The sequence below is a fragment of the Heteronotia binoei genome, chromosome 12, assembly GCF_032191835.1.
Source record: "Heteronotia binoei isolate CCM8104 ecotype False Entrance Well chromosome 12, APGP_CSIRO_Hbin_v1, whole genome shotgun sequence".
NCBI lineage: Eukaryota > Metazoa > Chordata > Lepidosauria > Squamata > Gekkonidae > Heteronotia > Heteronotia binoei.
Genome location: NC_083234.1, coordinates 69082461 through 69102541, shown reverse-complemented (window position 1 = coordinate 69102541; position 20081 = coordinate 69082461). Strand labels below are relative to the sequence as shown.

Genomic DNA, 20081 nt, shown 5'->3' with positions numbered 1-20081 from the left:
GAGGGATGGTGGAGCATTCTGCAGTAAGACCCCTGAATACAGTCTCCTTATGTTGATACACAGTGCTTTTCTCCTTATGTTGATACACAGTGCTGATCAAATTCAAGGGGGGTTACATTGTGAAAATGTAAATTTCTAGAACTCACAGCGGAAGAGGGGAAACAAATTAAATGTGCTCCATCTTTGGAAGGGGATACAATTACAGTAGTGGCATATAGTCTGTTTTATATTTGCTGGATTGGATCCAGTGGCTCCCCTTCTATACATGCAGAAGATCCTTCACTTAGCCGGAGGGGAGCTGCTGAAACCCATCCACAGTTTTAAAATGTTATTTTAAATTATTGTTTAACAATATCTGTAGTCTCTGTTGAGGATCTGTTCTTGGGATGGGATAGTTCTTCATGTGTAAGAACAACAGACAGGACTTAATTTGACCCCAACTCTGTTTAGATTAATTGTTGAATTCCTGGGGGGGGGGGGGATGTCTGTCTGTTTATCTATCTGACAAGTAGTATAAAGAAAATACAGAAAAAGTTAAAAAAAACCCCCAGTAAATATTTCTCCCCAATATCCCCTTCGTTATAGTAAAAGATTTTGGAAGCACTGTCTGTAAGATACAATAAAATTACTCCTGTTGGGGATAAATTTATATTCAATATTCAATATTTTATATTTCAAATTTCATAGCTAATCTGTTTTTCAAATAATTTATTAGAGCTGCATGCTCAATTCTGCATACTTTGCCATTACTGCATAGAGAAAGTAAAAAAATATTTCTCCCCAACACCCCGCTTCATTACACAAAAGAATTTTAAAACACTGTGTAATACAGTGAAGAGGATTTTGGTTGGGATAATTATATTCAACATTTTAGATGATGATGATGATGATATTGGATTTATATCCCACCCTCCACTCCGAAGTCTCAGAGCGGCTCACAATCTCCTTTACCTTCCTCCCCCACAACAGACACCCTGTGAGGTGGGTGGGGCTGGAGAGGGCTCTCACAGCAGCTGCCCTTTCAAGGACAACCTCTGCCAGAGCTATGGCTGACCCAAGGCCATTCCAGCAGCTGCAAGTGGAGGAGTGGGGAATCAATTAAACCCGGTTCTCCCAGATAAGAGTCTGCACACTTAACCACGACACCAAACTGGCTCTCCATTTACATTTAAAACTAATTCTCTGCTTCTTCATTGCAATACATTCATATAAGAATTTTTAAAACTATGTCTCACTCTAAATTTGCCTCCTGCTTATGTAAAAAAACTCCATCTCTCCTCTGGTTTTGTGAATGACCTGTTTTTCAAATATGTTGTTAATTTTGCCATCACTGCTTACTTGGCAAGTTTATTTTTCCACTCTTCCAAGCTTGAGTAAAGGCCTGCTTTCCATTTGGCTGCATAAATAATTCTAGCCACTGTCACTGTATATCTGAATGTCTTCCAAAATTTTTGGCAAACTGTTAGGCAATATACCTAATAACATATTCTCAGCTTCCATGGGGAATTTAAACTTCAATATATTCTGCATTTCTCCATGTATTTCCTTCCAGTATCTTTTTGCTTTTTTACACTGCAAGTTAGAAATAACCTGCGTACAAGAAGTACTTTTCATGCAGTCTTCTTAACTGTGAAGCCAATGAAACAAAGTTAAAATGAGCAAAGTGGACCTGTAATGTAAATACGGATGTTAATTAATGTCAGTGCTTTTTGACAGGATTTCTTCTGGGGGTTCTGGAAGTTCCTAATCTGAAGTATTGATCGAAAGGTATTCCCTGCAGCTCTTCGTCTGAGCTTCCAAGGGGGCATCCGTAAGGATGATAAGACAAGAACAACAAAGTTAAGAGTCCAGTGGCCCCTTTAAGACCAAGAAAGTTTTATTCAAGCTCATACCTTGGATGAAACCTTGTTGGTCTTAAAGGTGCTGCGGGACTCAACTTTGTTCTGCTGCTTCAGAACAGCATGGCTGCCCACCTGCATCGATGATAAGACAACTTCAGAAACTGTCTACAAGACATCAGAAAGCAATTTAAAATAATGATTACAACAAACTAGCAAATCCCATAATCAAAACTGATGCAAGAGCATTCTTGGCAGGCCTGTGGCTACGGGGGGCCTGGGGGAGGCCAGGCTGCTCTATTGAAACCCCCCTTCCCTCTGCTCTATTGAAACCCCCCTTCCCTCCTTCAGTTGGGGAGAGAACGAAGGGGAGAGTGAGAGAGTGAGGGAAAGAGAGCAAGCGAGGGGGAGAGCGAGAGTGAGAAAGCGAGGGGGGAGAGCGAGCGAGAGGAAGAGAGCGAGAGAGCTGGGGCTGGGCGCTGGAGGGAAGAAGCAGCCAAGAAGCGCTCCCCCCCACACCAAACCTTTTATCTCCTGGGCCGCTCCACCCAAAATTTTCTGGCTACGGGCCTGATTCTTGGCCTTAGTATTATTCATGCAGCGCCATCATTTCTGGAAGATATGAAATCCTCCCATCATCCTGCTGGAGAGGCTCAGCAGTGCTTTAGACCTTGTGGTTTTCTGCACAGGCTTCAACACACTCTGCGATTTTCAACCTATGCTCCGACCCAAACCCAAGCCGGTGTGAAGAACGGGGCACGTTTTGTAGGGAAAAAACGTCACGAGTGGAACTTCTCCTATGTCGATGCCTTCCTCTAACACTGGGGTCCTTCTTTCCTTCAGGCCCGTACTGGATCGATCCAAATCTTGGCTGTTCCTCAGATAGCATTCAGGTCATCTGTAACTTCACCCAAGGGGGACAGACCTGCGTCAGCCCCATCACTGCCTCAAAGGTAGGTTGAGGGGGGCCACGGCTTGCTTCCCTGCAGAAGGTCGCAGGTTCGATCCCCGGCACCTCCAGTTGAAAGGATCTGGCAAGAGGTGATGGGAAAGAGCTCTGCCCAAGACCCCTGGGCAGCCGCTGCCGATCTGAGGAAATGATGCTGCCTTCAATGGACCAAAGGTCTGATTCCGTTTAAGGCAGCTTCATGTGTTCATGGGGAAGTCTTGAGCCATCTCATCCATGGGCTGCGGGTGCCACCTGAATACAACACATCAATCGGGGCAGTGCACCAGATACTTAGAAGGGTGTGTGAAAGGCTGCCTTATCATGACCAGGAGAGCCTGCGGGGTACAGTAGTTAGGATGCTGGAGTAGGATCTGGTGCGAGTGGTGGTGGTAGAAAGTGAACAGAAGAGAAGCCATGTTGGATCAGGCCAATGGCCCATCCAGTCCAACACTCTGTACACACAGTGGCCAAAAAGCCCCAGGTGCCATCAGGAGGTCCATCAGTGGGACTAGAAACCCTCCCACTGTGTCCACCCCCAAGCACCAAGAATACAGAGCATCACTGCCCCAGACAGAGAATTCCAAGAATGCCATCAGGTTGCAGCAAATTCATAGCAACCCCCAGGGCTTTTTTTTAGTAGCAGGGACTCCTTTGCATATTAGGCCACACCTTCTGATGTAGCCAATCCTCCTGGAGCTTGCTGAAGGCCCTGTAAGCTCCAGGAGGATTGGCTCCATCAGGGGTGTGTGGCCTAATATGCAAAGGAGTTCCGGCTACAAAAAAAAGCCCTGGCGACCCCTCGTGGGGTTTTCGAGGCAAGAGATGGCCGGAAGTGGTTTGGCATTGCCTGCTTCTGAGCTGTGCCCCTGGTCCTCCTTGGCCTTCCTTCCAAGCGCTGCCCAGAGCTGGCCCTGCTTAGCTGCCGAAATCTGATGGGATCAGGCTAGTCTGGGCCATTCAAGTCTGCGCAGGAACTGGGTGATGCAGGTTTTAAATCCCTGCTCAGCCCTGATGCCCTCTCTGGGCAGCCTTGTCTCTCGGAACCCAGCCCATTTCCACATCGTAGTTTCCGCATGAAGGAGAAGAGGAGATTGGCTTTATACCATGCCCTTTACTACCCAAAAGAGCCTCCGAGAGGCTTACAGTCTCCTTTCCCTTTCCTTCGCCACAGCAGGCGCCCTGTGAGGTAGGTGGGGCTGAGAGAGCTCTGACAGAAACTGCTCCTGAGCAGAACAGCTCTGCAAGAACTTGCGACTGACTCAAGGTCACATTGGCAGGTGCACGCAGAGGAGTGGGGAATCAAACCTGGTTCTCCCAGTTAAGAGTCTGTGCACTTAACCACTACATAAGAACATAAGAGAAGCCATGTTGGATCAGGCCAATGGCCCATCCAGTTCCAACACGCTGTGTCACACAGAGGCCAAAAAAACCCCAAGTGCCATCAGGAGGTTCACAAGTCGGGCCAGGCAGCTAGAAGCCATCCCACTGTGCACCCCCCCCCCCACCTCAAGCACCCAGGCTCTCATGGTGCCTGAATTCAGGCTCTCATGGTGCCTGAATGCAGCCTACAGCTTCCTTTTTGGTCTCTGAATTTGTTGTTGTCTTAGTTTTTCTTCTGGCTGTCAAGATAAGTTTGAAAATCCTACCAGCAGAAGGAGGTCTGGGGGGTGGGGTGGGGGATCTGGGCATGGTTCAAAGCCTTGTGTATGCTGAAGAGGCACTGCCCTGGTGAGTGGCGCGTTCACACACACTAAAAAACACACTTTGCAACTGGGTTTTTACTGTGTAAGAAGAGCAGAATCCACTTGCAAACAGTCATGGTGTGAATGTCAGTATTATGGAAGGACAATGACAGTTTCTAAGCACATGCTGGGAAAGTGAAAGTAACTGATCTGCCAGGTAGATCATCTAGGTGACAGGAGGTGGCTGCTTGCCAGATTGCATCAGCCTGGACAATGTCAGCATGACTCAGCAGCAAGCTGATTGGTCACCTGGGGAGATGAATTGTATAAATGTACAGAGACACTTTACTGTGTGTGGGTTATGTATGGTGGTGTTGCAGCGGAGCATTCTGTCGGTTTGGAGAGTGGAGGTGCAAATAAATTGTATATAGTAGTTTTACCACTGCTGTGTGCAAGCCTTCATTCTTTGCGTCACTAAAGACCACCCTCACTAAACACTGGCGCATCAACAGTGAAAGCCCCCCAAGGGCTGTGCGTGGCAGTGATCTAGCTGTGTGACCCCCCTGCCTGCTCTGGAGGCTTGGTGCCCCTTCCCCTCCAACTTCTGTCTCTTCTTCACCAGCTGGATTTTGACATCGGAAGAGTGCAAATGAATTTCCTTCACCTCCTGAGCTCTGAAGTTGTTCAGAACATCACCTTCCACTGCCTCAACACTCCTGTCTGGCAGGAAGAACCCTCGGAGGAAGGGGTGCGCTTCAAGGCCTGGAACGGGCAGATGTTCGAAGCGGGAGGGCAGCTGAGACCAGAAGTGGTGGCAAACAATTGCCAGGTAGGAAGGCGAGAAAGTGGGGTGGGGGGGAGGAGTTACGTCCACTGGTGGGGCGGGATTATTTTGCAAGTTCGCTCCTGTGGTAGGTGGCCATTTCCGTTTATAGGCTCTCTCGTGTTGTAAAAGTTGGTCCCATCCCACACCTTTTCTGGACTTCCGGGGGAGAAAAATGTCGAGCTGAGCTGCTTCTCATAACGGGAGCAGGCTGGAACTTCTGTTCGGGGTAGTGGAAGGCAAATTAATGCCTACTGCCTACTTTTCTCAGTCAGAGATTAGTCCAAGATATGCACAGAAACCTTTGAGGAGATTTACCTTGGCTAAAAAGGAGTCCCGGGGGGGGGGGGGCTCCTTTGAGGGGTCTCTGGGAAGAGTTGCATTTTCATCATCTGCAGAAGTTCTCAGAATCATTTATTTGACATAAGCTCGACAGAATCCTAACCTTCTTGGACATTGCTAAACATCTAAAGCTACACAAGACCGGTGGGAACTTGGATAATTGGAAGGGAAGGTACAGATTACTGTCTTTCATTCCGGGACTATTTACAGTTTAATTGAATAAATTTAAAAGGTGGGAAATGAAAATCCATCCCCCACCTTTTCTGGATGTCCGCATGCTGATTAGAACATCGTTGGGCAGCCGTGTTGGTCTGAAGCAGGGGTGTCCAAACTTGCTTAATGTAAGAGTGACATCGAATAAATGTCGGATGTTTGAGAGCCGCAAGACATGAGCATCAGATGAGGGAGGGAGGAAGGAAGACAAATAGAAGGGGTGGGGGAAAGAAAGCAACTTTAACTTAAAAGGTATTCTCCAAGCTGTCAGCTGGCTTGGCTTGGAGAAGTGATTTAAAGAGACAATTGCCTTCTCCAAGCCAGCCAACGGGGCAGTGGGGGCTTCAGGAGCCACACAATATGTGTGAAAGAGCCACATGTGGCTCCCGAGCCACAGCTTGGCCACCCCTGGTCTGAAGCAACAGAACAAAGTTAGAGTCCAGTGGCATCTTTAAGCGCAACAAACTTTTATTCATTCAGTGTTGTCAGATGACTCACCCTGAATCAAACTTTGTCGGTCTTAAAGGTGCCTCTGGACTCTTAACTTCGTTCTATTGCCAATTGGAAATGTTGGCCACAGTGCAGGTTCCATAAAGCAACAGCACCACCTTCTGGCAATTTGACAATATTGCACTGTTGTCTGGATGAATAGGAAGACACTGAGAATTCTATGCGTGGCAGGAGAATAGGGGTATGCAACATCCCCCCCCCCCCCGGGTGTTTTTTGGGTTCAGGTATATTGAACCCAAAAAATATCAGTATTTCATGATATTCCTGAATCTCAATACTGGTATGGCATCCGGATTCGGGAAACCCAGATTTTATCAGCTCCATTGTATGGAGACCATGGTTCCCATAAAGTATAATGGAGAATCAAAAAGGCATTTAAAGGGACTGCAGTTCCTTTAAATGCCTTCTCCAAGCTGTGCAACTCTATGGCTTGGAGATCTCCAAAGTCTATTGAAGGGCTTGCAGTCCCTTTAAATGCCTTCTCCAAGCTATGCAACTCTGTGGCTTGGAGATCTCCAAAGGCTATTAAAGGGCTTGCAGTCCCTTTAAATGCCTTCTGGGGGCTGGGACGGGCTCTTCTTTCAGCTCAGTTTAATCCAAACTGCAGCCAGAGCCCACCAACCCAGCCCCAGCTGATCATCTCTTGTAGTTCTGAGATGCAAGAGAGGATCTGCAGGGGCAGCAGGAGCCAGTCCAGGATCAGCCGGGGCAGTGGAAGCCCAGGGTGTCAGGAGCTGAGAGCTCTGCACCAACTCAGCTAGCACTAAGGTCATCTATCTGGCAGTCTCGAAAATCCCAAAGATTTTCAAGATTTTGGGAGGCTTGGCCATTTTGGATAGATGAAGAAGACGACATTGGATTTATATTCCAACCTCCACTCAGACTCTCAGAGCAGCTTACAATCTCCTTTATCTTTTTCCCCCACAACAGACAGCCTGTGAGGTGGGTGGGGCTAGAGAGGGCTCTCACAGCAGCTGCCCTTTCAAGGACAACCTCTGCCAGAGCTATGGCTGACCCAAGGCCATGCCAGCAGGTGCAAATGGAGGAGTGGGGAATCAAACCCGGTTCTTCCAGATAAGAGTCCGTACACTTAACCACTACACCAAACTATAACCAATATTTGAAATGGCTATCCAGCTCCATCAGTATCCAAAAACTACTGATAGGGTATTTTCCGGGTATTTTTTTGGCTCAAATTTAGCCAAACACCCCCCCCTCCCCCCAGTAGGGAACGGTGTGTTTATTAGTTGTCAGGGCAGGGATGTAACACAAAAGAGACACCACGTGATCAGTATTTCCTCTGTCCCTGTCTTTTCTGTTTATGTTTGCCTTCAGATTCAAGACGGACAGTGGCATCAGACTCTTTTTCTATTCCGGACACAAGACCTCCATCAGCTACCGATCACAAATATCTACAACCTTCCACCATCCGAGCCAGGGAAACAGTATCTCCTTGAAGTCGGGCCCGTGTGTTTCCTCTAAATGGCGGCTTCCGCAGCGCTTCAGACTTTGGACTTCTTTCGTTTTGGGGGTGCTGCATCTTTGAGCAGGGCTCATTCCCCCCCCCCCCCCCAAAAAAAAACCCCTCTACAAGACGGAGTCCTGGGCCTTCAGAGCTCGGACCACGAGGCTCTAAAAATTGCAACGAGGCCTCAGCCCGCCAGACTCTTGTTTTCCAACATGGAGAGGAAAGAGCCGCGGCTGCGAGAGACACGGGATTCAATCGATGGCGCTTTCGGAAGCTGGAAAGGAGGCTGAAAAAGTCTTACACCCAGCCTTTTTTTATTTGTCCCCCTCAGCCAAAGAAACACGAGACGAGATCGTTCCGAGAAAAAAAACGGAACAGCCTTCACGTTACCAAATGTGGCTTTCCAGGACCGTGACTTGAACAAGCGGGGCTTTGCTGAACTGCTCAGCAGGGAGGGCTTTGCAGAACGAGTCAGGAAGGAGACACGGAAAAGATGGATTTGCAAACTGTTTTCAGCTGCTTGTTGTTCTGGAACAGGAAGCATTTTGATGTGCAATATTATAGAAAGAGAGAGAGAGAGAGAGAAAATATATTTTATTTAAGGCAAAAAAAAAATTAAAAATGAAACCAAGTGAGACCCTTCTGCCATTCGGGAGAGAAGACGTCCCTTTTCACCTGGGTGAGAAGAGGGGGGGGGGCCCAAAGCAGGACAGAGGTTAGGAGGATTGGTGCTAAAAAAAAAAAAAGAAGAGAGAGGGGGGATGGGCTTGATTAATTTGATTCTACCTCTCACTGTGAAATACCTGGTGCTCGTTTATTTTTTAAGAGAAAAAAAAATGTGTTATTTTATATATGACAAAACTATTTAAGGTTCTAAGAGGTGCTACGACGTCTCTTCATCACAGACCCACCGAACCATCCATTTGGGCCCGTTCTCCTTAGAAATGATACCAAAGGGGATGGGGAGGGTGTGTGTGTTGAGACTGTCAGCAGAAACAACTACAGATTGACTTTTAACTTAACGTGCCTATGAGGTTTTATATTTTCCTTTGGAATCCAGGTTTCGTAACGGTCCTTCGTCATGGGTGCTTTAACATGACGTGTACCTAAGGAAATGGTTTTTTTTTAAAGCCAACGTTGAGCTTATAAAAACACATTTCTCCGCTTTTATATATAGATGTGTGTGTGTTGTCCATGCGTGCGTGTGTTTGTATTCGTGCAACTTATCCACCAAAACATGACACTGCAAGAGAACCAAGGCAAGAGAGAGGGGCGGGAATAACGTTGATTTGCGTTAGTTTTTGCTCTTTCAGGAGATTGGCGAGATTTCTGTGTTGACTCTTGGCATATTGTCCATGCCAGTTCATCTCTTGACAGCCGTTCCTGGCTTTGAACACCCACGTCTGTGTTTTAAACGACAGGAATAAAAGATGACCCGTTTATTTGGGTCGGTCTGTCAGGGCTGACATTCAAGGTTCTCTTTTTCACCACCCGGGTCTTGCGAGTCTTATCTGTTTTTTTCTTTCCCAGTTTTTGTTCAGTTTTGTAGAAATCTAGACTCTGTATGTAAATTTGGAGTTTAAAAAGGAAAAAAAAGAGGAGATTAATATTATGGTAATCGTTTTATTCTATATAAGGAATGTAATATTAATGTAACCGGGGACCGTACTGTATTTTGAACGCTTTTGGTGCCTGTTTGGAATTTCTGTGTTTCGTAAAATACATGTGAGTCTTAATCTGTGTGTACTCTTTTGAAACGCTGTCTTCAGATTTGCTTCCAACTGAGCTAAAACAGAACAAGATTCCACCACCCCTCACCCAAATACCTCACTACTTCCCTTCTGACCTTGGTGCTTTTCCCAGAATACCTCAGCCTGCCGTAGAGGGCCCCGTCATTCTGTCCATCTGTCCCGACCATTTCCTTTTCCAAATGCCTTTTTCTTTGAAGCAGTCACAGGCGCTTCTCCTGCTTCATTCTTTTCCATCACGTCGGCTCCTCCTTGGTCCTTTCTCACCCACTTCTACTTCCTCGACCACGGAATCTTGAGTTTTCACAAAGTTTGGGCTTCCTTCCTTCACATTTTGATGGCCACTTCCCTTTTTCTACTTTTTTTTTTTTTTAAGAGAGGGTGACGTTAAAATAAAATGTTTAAAGCTGAGGCAGTGACGCAACTTCTGTGTTTCTTTCGTAACGAATGAGAAGTGAAGGGAAACGCATGGGAGACGAGAACCACACCCCTCCCAGTTCAGTGGTGCTCTCCTGTTTAATGTCCGGACTCTGACACTGGGGAAGCATGAAGCAAAAACAACAGAGAGTGACTCTGAGCATGGGTAGGGTGCATTTCTTTTACCACTGCAAAAAACTGCCAGCGTGATGTATTGGCTAAGAGTGACAGACTCTAATCTAGAGAACTGGGTTCAATTCCCCACTCCTCCTCCGCATGAAGCCAGCTGGGTGACCTTGGGTCAGTCACAGTTCTTTCAGAACTCTTGGTCCCAAAAAAAAAAGTCTACCTCGCCACCGAGTGCAGGGGTGGCCAACGGTAGCTCTCCAGATGTTTTTTTGCCTACAACTCCCATCAGCCCCAGCCATTGGCCATGCTGGCTGGGGCTGATGGGAGATGTAGGCAAAAAAAATATCTGGAGAGCTACCATTGGCTACCCCTGACCTAGTGGATAGATCCAGGTGGGCAGCTGTGTTAGTCTGAAGAAGTTGAACAAAGCAGGAGTCAAGTGTCACCTTTAAGACCAAGTTTGATTTAGAACGTGAGCTTTCGTGTGACCTGATCCCCTCGTCTGATGAAGTGTGCTTAGAGAGCACACGAAAGCTTACGTTCTAAATCAGGGGAGTCAAACATGCAGCCCAGGGGCCGAATCAAGCCCCTGGAGGTCTCCTATCAGGCCCCCAAGCAACTGGCTGTCATCTGCTTCCTTCTCCCTCTCTCTTGCTTCCTTCTGCATCACAGCTTGCTTTGCCAGGCTTGCTCAATTGCACAGCAGCTACAGAGCAAAACCTCTGTTTTCTCCATTGGCTGAGGCTCCTCCCTTGGAGAGAGATAGCTTGCTTTGCCAGGCTCTCTCAATTGCACAGCAGAGCTACTGAGCCAAGCCTCTCTTCCTTCTATTGGTTGAGGCTTCTCCTCCCCCTGTCCCCTGGGGAAGGAAGGAAAGAGCCAGAGCTTCCTTTGCCCAGTTCCCAGGATCCCATGGGAGAAATACAAAGAAAACATCCTTAAGACCAATGTGCTAACATTTTAAGCGTGTTTTAAGTTTTTTTAAATATATATTTGTGTTTGTCTATGTTCTTTATAAAATTTATATCTCTGCTACCTAATCTTAAATAGGTACACACATGGCCTGGCCCAATAAGATCTAATTTATGTCAGATCCAACCCTCATAACAAATGAGTTTGACACCCCTGTTCTCAATAAAACTTGGTTTGTCTTAAAGGCGCCACTTGACTCCTGCTTTGTTCACCACCTCGTGGTGCATGATGCTAAAAAAGAGCTAGAACTCCGGACCATCTTAGGATCTCCCGGCTATACTACACAGAATGCCATAAGATAATTATTAATTGTTACTGCCACAAAAGTCAGCGTGGCGAAGTTACCATTGGACTGGGTCTTAAACTGCAAGCTAGTTGATTTATTTGGGGGATGTTATGGTAAGGCTAGAACTTCAGAGGAAAATCTGGGGCAGGCCCATACGCGAAAGGATGTTTTGTATGAAATGCCCCCCCCCGGTAAAATAGACACACATACAGTAGGGTTGCCAATCCCCAGGTGGGGGCAGGGGATCCCCCGGTTTGGAGGCCCTCCCCCACTTCAGGGTCATCAGAAAGCGGGGGGGGAGGGGAGGGAAATGTCTGCTGGGAACTCTGTTATTCCCTATGGAGATTTATTCCCATAGAAAATCATGGAGAATTGATCCGCGGGTATCGGGGGCTCTGGGGGGGGGGATGCTGTTTTTTTAGGTAGAGGCACCAAATTTTCAGTACAGCATCTAGTGCCTCTCCCCAAAATACACCCCAAGTTTCAAAACGATTGGACCAGGGGGTCCAATTCTATGAGCCCCAAAAGCAGGTGCCCCTATCCTTCATTATTTCCTATGGAAGGAAGGCATTGAAAAGGTGTGCCATCCCTTTAAATGTGATGGCCAGAACTCCCTTTGGAGTTCAATTATGCTCGTCACAGCCTTGATCTTGACTCCACCCCTAATGTCTCCTGGCTCCACCCCCAAAGTCCCCAGATATTTCTTAAATTGGACTTGGCAACCCTAACATACAGACATGCATTTCACAGAATCATCGAAGTAGAAGGTTACCTCCAGGGTCATCTAGTGCAACCTTCTGCACAATGGAAGAAACTCACAAATACGTTCCGCCTAAGTTCACAGAATCAGAAGTGCTTGAGGATGGCCATCTAGCCTCTGTTTTAAAACCTCCAAACGAGGAGAGCCCACCATCTCCCGAGGAAGCCTGTTCCACTGAGAAACCGCTCTTAACGATCAGGAAGTTTTTCCTAACGTTTAATCAAAAACTCTTCTGATTGAATTGCAACCCGTTGATTCTCGTCTGACCTTCTGTGGCCACAGAAAACCATTCCAGCTCAGAGGGCCTGCTGAACGGGGCAAATGTATTCAGCCATTCTAAGCAGCAGCAAGAATCATTGTCCCCACTGCAATCGGATTTTTTGTGATATCATCACATAGCCGTATCCAATTGGTCTCACACAGCTATGACATCATCAACCTATGTGCCTGGATCGTGATGTCCACAAGAACTCTTCCCCCCCCCCCTTGAAAAATGGTTTCAAAGCAGTGTTGAAAGGGGAAGCCCAGAGGAGAGAGTGAGTGCAAAACAAAGTGCGGGGTCTTTCAGAGAGCAGAATAGCGCAGCCTTTTTTTTTTCTGCTGAAAATATCCGTCTGCAAAAAGTTGGCTTGACAACTTACCAAAACAACCCCAGAACACAACCTGCCCCTTCTCAGGTTCCAAGGAACAATGCATTGTGTTACCTGCATGGTCTGTTACAGATTTCTCCTCCCCCTTTTAGCTCTGAGGGGGAAAAAGGTGGTGCTGAGCCTGGAAAGATAAGAGCCCGCCCACCAATGGCCAGCAAAATACCCTTACTTACAGCCAAATACTCTACTTATCAGTGTACGCAGGGCTGGCCCGCCCACTAGGCAATTGCCTAGGGCGCCAGCAGGGCAGGGGTGCCAAATTTGGCCTTCCCTCCTGCCTGGCAAATGTCTATTTGCCTCCCCAGCCACCTCCTCCCTCCCTTCCTCTTTATTTTGATGCCTCTCCCCTCACCCCACCAATCAGCTGATCGGCGGGTAAAACTGCACTGGAGGCTGGCGGCTCCTATGCCACCCCTCCGGTGCGCACAATCAGCACGAGGGCAGTAGCGGCAGGAAGGACGAGTGAGCCGCTGCCTCACCGGGTATGAAATATTGTTTGTCTTCCTTTTCTCCACAAATTCGTCCCAAGCCAACTGGTGGGAATCCTCTGTGCAGCTGGGTTCAGATCTGTTTACTGGGCTTCACCGCAGATCATCCAAGGAGTTTATGGCGCTGGAGGCTCCAGGGCCACGTCTTCTCCACAGTGGGGGCCACTGGAGGGCTGTTCGGGGCTTAAGAACATAAGAACGTAAGAGAAGCCATGTTGGATCAGGCCAACGGCCCATCAAGTCCAACACGCTGTGTCACACAGTGGCAAAAAATTTTATATACACACATACACTGTGGCTAATAGCCACTGATGGACCTCTGCTCCATATTTTTATCTAAACCCCTCTTGAAGGTGGCTATACTTGTGGCCGCCACCACCTCCTGTGGCAGTGAATTCCACATGTTAATCACCCTTTGGGTGAAGAAGTACTTCCTTTTATCCGTTTTAACCTTTCTGCTCAGCAATTTCATCGAATGCCCACGAGTTCTTGTATTGTGAGAAAGGGAGAAAAGTACCTCTTTCTCTACTTTCTTCATCCCATGCATTATCTTGTAAACCTCTATCATGTCACCCCGCAGTTGACGTTTCTCCAAGCTAAAGAGGCTTGTTTTCGGCCCTCGCTGGTGTGTTCAGATTGAGCTCCAAGCTACTTATATTTATCACCTCTGCCCCAAAAGAAAGGGCTTCTAACATTATAAAGGTAAAGGTAGTCCCCTGTGCAAGAGCACCAGTCGCTTCTGACTCGGGTGACGTCGCATAATGACGTTTTCATGGCAGACTTTTTTACGGGGTGGTTTGCCATTGCCTTCCGCAGTCCTCTCAGGCCCGTAGCTATGGGGGCTGGGGTGCCTGGCCACTCTACCCAAACCCCCCTTCCACTTGTATGGTCCCTCCTTTCTCCGTTGCTTTCGCTGCCACCACTCTCCCTGTGCTCTTGCTTCTCCCGTTTTTGCCTCCCCCGCTCTCCCCACCACCGGTTTTTGCCTCCCCCGCTCTCCATGCTGCCTGTTTTCGCTTCCGCTGCTCTCGCCACCCTGTTTTTGCCTCCCCCGCTCTCCCTGCTCTTCTCGCCGCCCCGTTTTTGCCTCCCCCGCTCTCCCCGCTGCTTTTGCCGCCCCGTTTTTGCCTCCCCCGCTCTCCCTGCCCCTTTCGCTGTCCCGTTTTTGCCTCCCCCGCTCTCCCCGCTGCTCTCGCCACCCTGTTTTTGCCTCCCCCGCTCTCCCTGCTCTTCTCGCCGCCCCGTTTTAGCCTCCCCCACTCTCCCTGCCCCTTTCGCTGTCCCGTTTTTGCCTCCCCCGCTCTCCCCGCTGCTCTCGCCACCCTGTTTTTGCCTCCCCCGCTCTCCCTGCTCTTCTCGCCGCCCCGTTTTTGCCTCCCCCGCTCTCCCCGCCCCGTTTTTGCCTCCCCCGCTCTCCCCGCCCCGTTTTTGCCTCCCCCGCTCTCCCCGCTGCTTTTGCTGCCCCGTTTTTGCCCCCCCCGCTCTCCCTGCCCCTTTTGCTGTCCCGTTTTTGCCTCCCCCGCTCTCCCCGCTGCTCTCGCCACCCTGTTTTGCCTCCCCCGCTCTCCCTGCTCTTCTCGCTGCCCCGTTTTTGCCTCCCCCGCTCTCCCTGCCCCTTTCGCTGTCCCGTTTTTGCCTCCCCCGCTCTCCCCGCTGCTCTCGCCACCCTGTTTTTGCCTCCCCCGCTCTCCCCGCTGCTTTTGCTGCCTCGTTTTTGCCTCCCCCGCTCTCCCTGCCCCTTTCGCTGTCCCGTTTTTGCCTCCCCCGCTCTCCCCGCTGCTCTCGCCACCCTGTTTTGCCTCCCCCGCTCTCCCTGCCCCTTTCGCTGCCCCGTTTTTGCCTCCCCCGCTCTCCCTGCCCCTTTCGCTGTCCCGTTTTTGCCTCCCCCGCTCTCCCCGCTGCTCTCGCCACCCTGTTTTTGCCTCCCCCGCTCTCCCTGCTCTTCTCGCCGCCCCGTTTTTGCCTCCCCCGCTCTCCCCGCCCCGTTTTTGCCTCCCCCGCTCTCCCCGCTGCTTTTGCTGCCCCGTTTTTGCCCCCCCCGCTCTCCCTGCCCCTTTTGCTGTCCCGTTTTTGCCTCCCCCGCTCTCCCCGCTGCTCTCGCCACCCTGTTTTGCCTCCCCCGCTCTCCCTGCTCTTCTCGCTGCCCCGTTTTTGCCTCCCCCGCTCTCCCTGCCCCTTTCGCTGTCCCGTTTTTGCCTCCCCCGCTCTCCCCGCTGCTCTCGCCACCCTGTTTTTGCCTCCCCCGCTCTCCCCGCTGCTTTTGCTGCCCCGTTTTTGCCTCCCCCGCTCTCCCTGCCCCTTTCGCTGTCCCGTTTTTGCCTCCCCCGCTCTCCCCGCTGCTCTCGCCACCCTGTTTTGCCTCCCCCGCTCTCCCTGCTCTTCTCGCTGCCCCGTTTTTGCCTCCCCCGCTCTCCCTGCCCCTTTCGCTGTCCCGTTTTTGCCTCCCCCGCTCTCCCCGCTGCTCTCGCCACCCTGTTTTTGCCTCCCCCGCTCTCCCTGCTCTTCTCGCCGCCCCGTTTTTGCCTCCCCCGCTCTCCCCGCCCCGTTTTTGCCTCCCCCGCTCTCCCCGCTGCTTTTGCCACCCCGTTTTTGCCTCCCCCGCTCTCCCTGCCCCTTTCGCTGCCCCGTTTTTGCCTCCCCGCTCTCCCCGCTGCTTTTGCTGCCCCGTTTTTGCCTCCCCCGCTCTCCCTGCTCCTTTCACTGCCCTTTTTTGCCGCCCCCCGCTCTCCCTGTTGCTCTTGCCACCCTTGCTGCTGCCGCCACTCTATTTTTAAATTTATTTTTAAAGTGTGCAATGTCATTTTGAGCCCCAGCCCCCCCCAACCTAAGATTTTCTGGCTGTGAGCCTGAGTCATCTACACTTTCCCCCCAGCAAGCTGGGTACTCACTTTACTGACCTCGGAAGGAGGGAAGGCGGAGTCAACCTGGCGCCGGCTACCTGAACCCAGCTTCTGCCAGGATCGAACTCAGGTCGTGAGCAGAGCTCGGACTGTGGTACCGCAGCTTACGACTCTGCGCCACGGGGCTTCTAACATTAGACACTACAAAACTGTGCAGCCCAGAAATTCTCACTGCCAAAAGCTAGCCCCACGTGCAGCTACAATAGAGAATCACAGCAAAGAGCGACTGGAGATGAACCAAAGGTTTCCACGAAAGCCAGCCTCAATCCAATAAACTAATTTCAAAGAAGACTTACAAATATATCAATTATAGTATCGCACTCTCCATCAGAATGCAAACTCAGGAACGTACCCTTACAAAATAGAACAACACAAGAGGGCCTAAGTGTAAATAATTAAAAGTCCCAAATCGGTGTCCATTTTCTAACCGTCAGGCCTCAAGTTTATAATGTCATAGAACTTCAAAATGTGCAGTATTCCACAGTCTTGTAGACAGCTTGATAGTCTTGACTGAGTCATCTTTGCAGCCGGCAGTACTTTAAAACCCTTGTTTCACTTTTGCTTTATCCAGCTAGCCCTATGGGAGTCTTCAAGAGTTTAAAGAAAGGCCACAAGAGGGCGCCAAGCACCCAGTTTGGTGTAGTGGTGAAGTGTGCGGACTCTTATCTTGAAGAACCAGGTTTGATTCCCCATGCCTCCACCTGCACCTGCTGGAATGGCCTTGGGTCAGCCATAGCTCTGGCAGAGGTTGTCCTTGAAAGGGCAGCTGCTGTAAGAGTCCTCTCAGCCCCACCCACCTCACAGGGTGTCTGTTGTGGGGGAGGAAGGTAAAGGAGATTGTGAGCCGCTCTGAGACTCGGAGTGGAGGGCTGGGTATAAATCCAATATCATCTTCTTCTACTGGGTCAGGTCTGCCAACTAGGTCCTGGCAAGTCATCCCAGTGACTGTCTGCGATGGTCCTGCTGCCCCCCCACCCAGGCCATCCCAGGCCTCGTGGGCTGCGGACATACCTGTCTCCATCCCAGGCAACACCTGACCTTTCTGCTACTTGAGGTTCCCCTCTGCTTTCATCTCCATCATCAGCGACAGAGAAACTGAAGGGAGGCTTTACAGAAGTTGTGGCCTACTTTTTATGGCTCTTCCCACTAGGCCTCCTAACCTCCCTTTCTCTACAGTTTGGGCTGCCAGCTCTGCCCCCACACCTTTGCCAGGGTGGGCAGGTGGGCAGGGCTGTGCTGCTGAAACTGGAATTGCACTTCCCCCCTGCTGCTGGACCTTGTTTACCCTGGAGTGAGGAGGGAAGGATCCTTAGACCAGCCAGTCCCAAGGAAAACGGTGGGGGGGGGGGGGGGGGGGGGAGTGCGAGATTAAGCTTCCTGTTTAAAACTCTAGGATTGGAGGCCCAATGAGGAATGCTCACAGCATGGGCAGGTTAAGGTACTCCCAGGCAGGGGTGGAATTCTAGCAGGAGCTCCTTTGCATATTAGGCCACACACCCCTGATGGAGCCAATCCTCCACGAGCTTACAAAAAAGAGCCTTGGAAGCTCTTGGAGGATTGGCTACATTGGGAGGGGGTAGCCTAATATGCAAAGGAGCTCCTGCTAGAATTCCACCCCTGCTCCCAGGACATATTTGGGGGTAGGGATACCAGCCTCCAGGTGGGACCTGGGGATCCCCCGGAATTACAGCACATCTCCAGACTGCAGGGATTAGTTCCCCTGGAGAAAATGGCTGCTTTGGAGGGAAGGCTCTATGGTATTGTACCCCACTGAAGTCCTGGTTCTCCCCAGGCTCCATCCCCAAATCTCTGGGAGTTTCCCAACCAGGATCTGGCAACCTTACCCTGCATTCCCCCACTGGTGGCCTGGGGGGACCTGGCAAATTAGCATGAACCTGGTAATTGCAAAACAAAGAATTCCAACAGATGGATTCTCCCTCCCTAAGAGCCCCGTGGAGCAGAGTGGAGAAGCTGCAGTACTGCAGTCGGAGTCCTCTGCTCACGACCCGAGTTCGATCCCAGCGGAAGCTGGTTCAGGTAGCCGGCTTCCGTTTCATTTATATTTGTTTATATTTTTGTTGACAGTTTCAGTTCTTCGCTGTTGGTTTGACAGATTCGCTTGTGCAGTGTTGGTGACGCGCATGGTATTTCTCCGATAGATAGTGCTCCTCTATCAGCACTCAACATTTAGAAGGCATATCGTTTATGGGAGGAATTTGGCACAAAGGAAAGAGAAAACCACACAAACATGAAGAGCTACAAGTTCTTTATGCGCTAGAAACACGGACTGTCGGGTTGAAAAAGCAGGGATGAGAAATTCAAAACCATCCCTGATAAAAAACACGGTGCCGTTTACCTGTATCACCCAGCCGTTGTTTGCCACTCATAAGTGAGAGGCTGGCTTTTAAATATTGAAACCTCCTTCAGGCCTCTTTGCAATGGAGCAGCATATGGCCTGATGAATTCTCAGTGGGGGGGTGAGAGGAACGGCTGATTTCCATTGATAAAAATCAAATGCGCACCCAGAACCTTGCGGGCTTGCACAAAACACTGTGCCACTTGTTCCCACAGCAAACACCAGCACGATGGGTGGCATTTTTCTTACAATCTGGGCTGGATTTTTCCCCTTTCTTGTGATCAAAGGGCAGCAAGTGACTGAACCCAGAGCATCTTCTGTGGCACTATACCACTGGAAATAATTAGATCAGTGCCCCAGAATTGTTCCACACAGCGCAAACATGAAGCACCACAAATTCTTTCCAGTTTCCAGGCTCAAATTTTCCCATTTTGTTTTCTTTCCTACAACTTCCTTTCCTCAGTCTTTCACCAACCTTTGGGGTTTTTACCCTACTTTTTCCAAGGTTTTCCAATAGTGTTTGCTCATAAGGAGGAAAAAACCTGAAGGCGTCCCAGATAAGAGTCCATCCAACTTTGGGGATGCATGACCTCTAATCAAGGAGATTCCATTTATAGAAGTAGGCCGCAGATTTTTACCCCACCCTTCTCCTGGAAAGGATGGTGGCTCAGTGGTAGAGCATCTGCTTGGTAAGCAGAAGGTCCCAGGTTCAATCCCTGGCATCTCTAACTAAAAGGGTCCAGGTAAGTAGGCATGAAAAACCACAGCTTGAGACTCTGGAGAGCCACTGCCAGTCTGAGTAGACAAGACTGACTTTGATGGACCCAGGGTCTGATTTAGTATCAAGCAGCTTCATATGTTCATATATGTTCTCTGAATCAGAGTCTCAGAGTGGCTTACAATCTCCTTTATCTCCTTCCCCCACAACAGACACCCTGTGAGGTAGATGGGGCTGAGAGAGCTCACTCAGAAGCTGCCCTTTCAAGGACTACTCTGCCAGAGCTATGGCTGACCCAAAGCCATTCCAGTGGCTGCAAAGTGGAGGAGTGGGGAATCAAACTTGGTTCTCCCAGATAAGAGTCCACACACTTAACCACTAGCAAATGTGTTCATGGAATGTTCACAGACCATAATTGAAGAGCTCAAGAGGAAGACAGGAAATCCCTGGCCTTGTGTCTCAATCAAGCTGAGAAACCGTCCCCCGACAAAACAGTGAAGTTGAATTTTCATGGCATTTGTAGTTTCCTCTCGTGATGGGTTGTCAAGTGAGTTTATTATAACAGTCATAGACTCGATAAAAAGCACAAATCTATCAGAAATAAAAAGTAAAAAGTACAAACCTATCAAAGGTATACTACTAAAATACATGTCCATATAAAACAGCAATGTTAAAATGTAGATAAAATTTTAGTACATACCTGTAGTTGTGATGGGTTTTGGGGGCCAATTTTGATTTACGAGTAGCAATTTGTAATAAATAGACAGAAAAGTACAGAACCTCTGTGGAAATGGCCTAGTTCAGTATCATTTCTTGCTCAGCAAAGTTGATG

General features: G+C 49.4%; 1 protein-coding gene across 1 annotated transcript in view; it reads left to right on the top strand.

Annotated features, from left to right (window-relative positions):
• LOC132580027 (collagen alpha-1(XXVII) chain-like) overlaps positions 1 to 9561 on the top strand; it is a 406754-nt gene extending 397193 nt beyond the window's left edge. Inside the window, 3 exon segments of the mRNA XM_060250632.1 lie at positions 2682 to 2791; positions 5092 to 5298; positions 7693 to 9561. Coding sequence (XP_060106615.1) covers positions 2682 to 2791; positions 5092 to 5298; positions 7693 to 7839 — 464 coding nt within the window. The 3' untranslated portion in view covers positions 7840 to 9561.
• The last annotated feature ends 10520 nt before the right edge of the window (positions 9562 to 20081 follow it).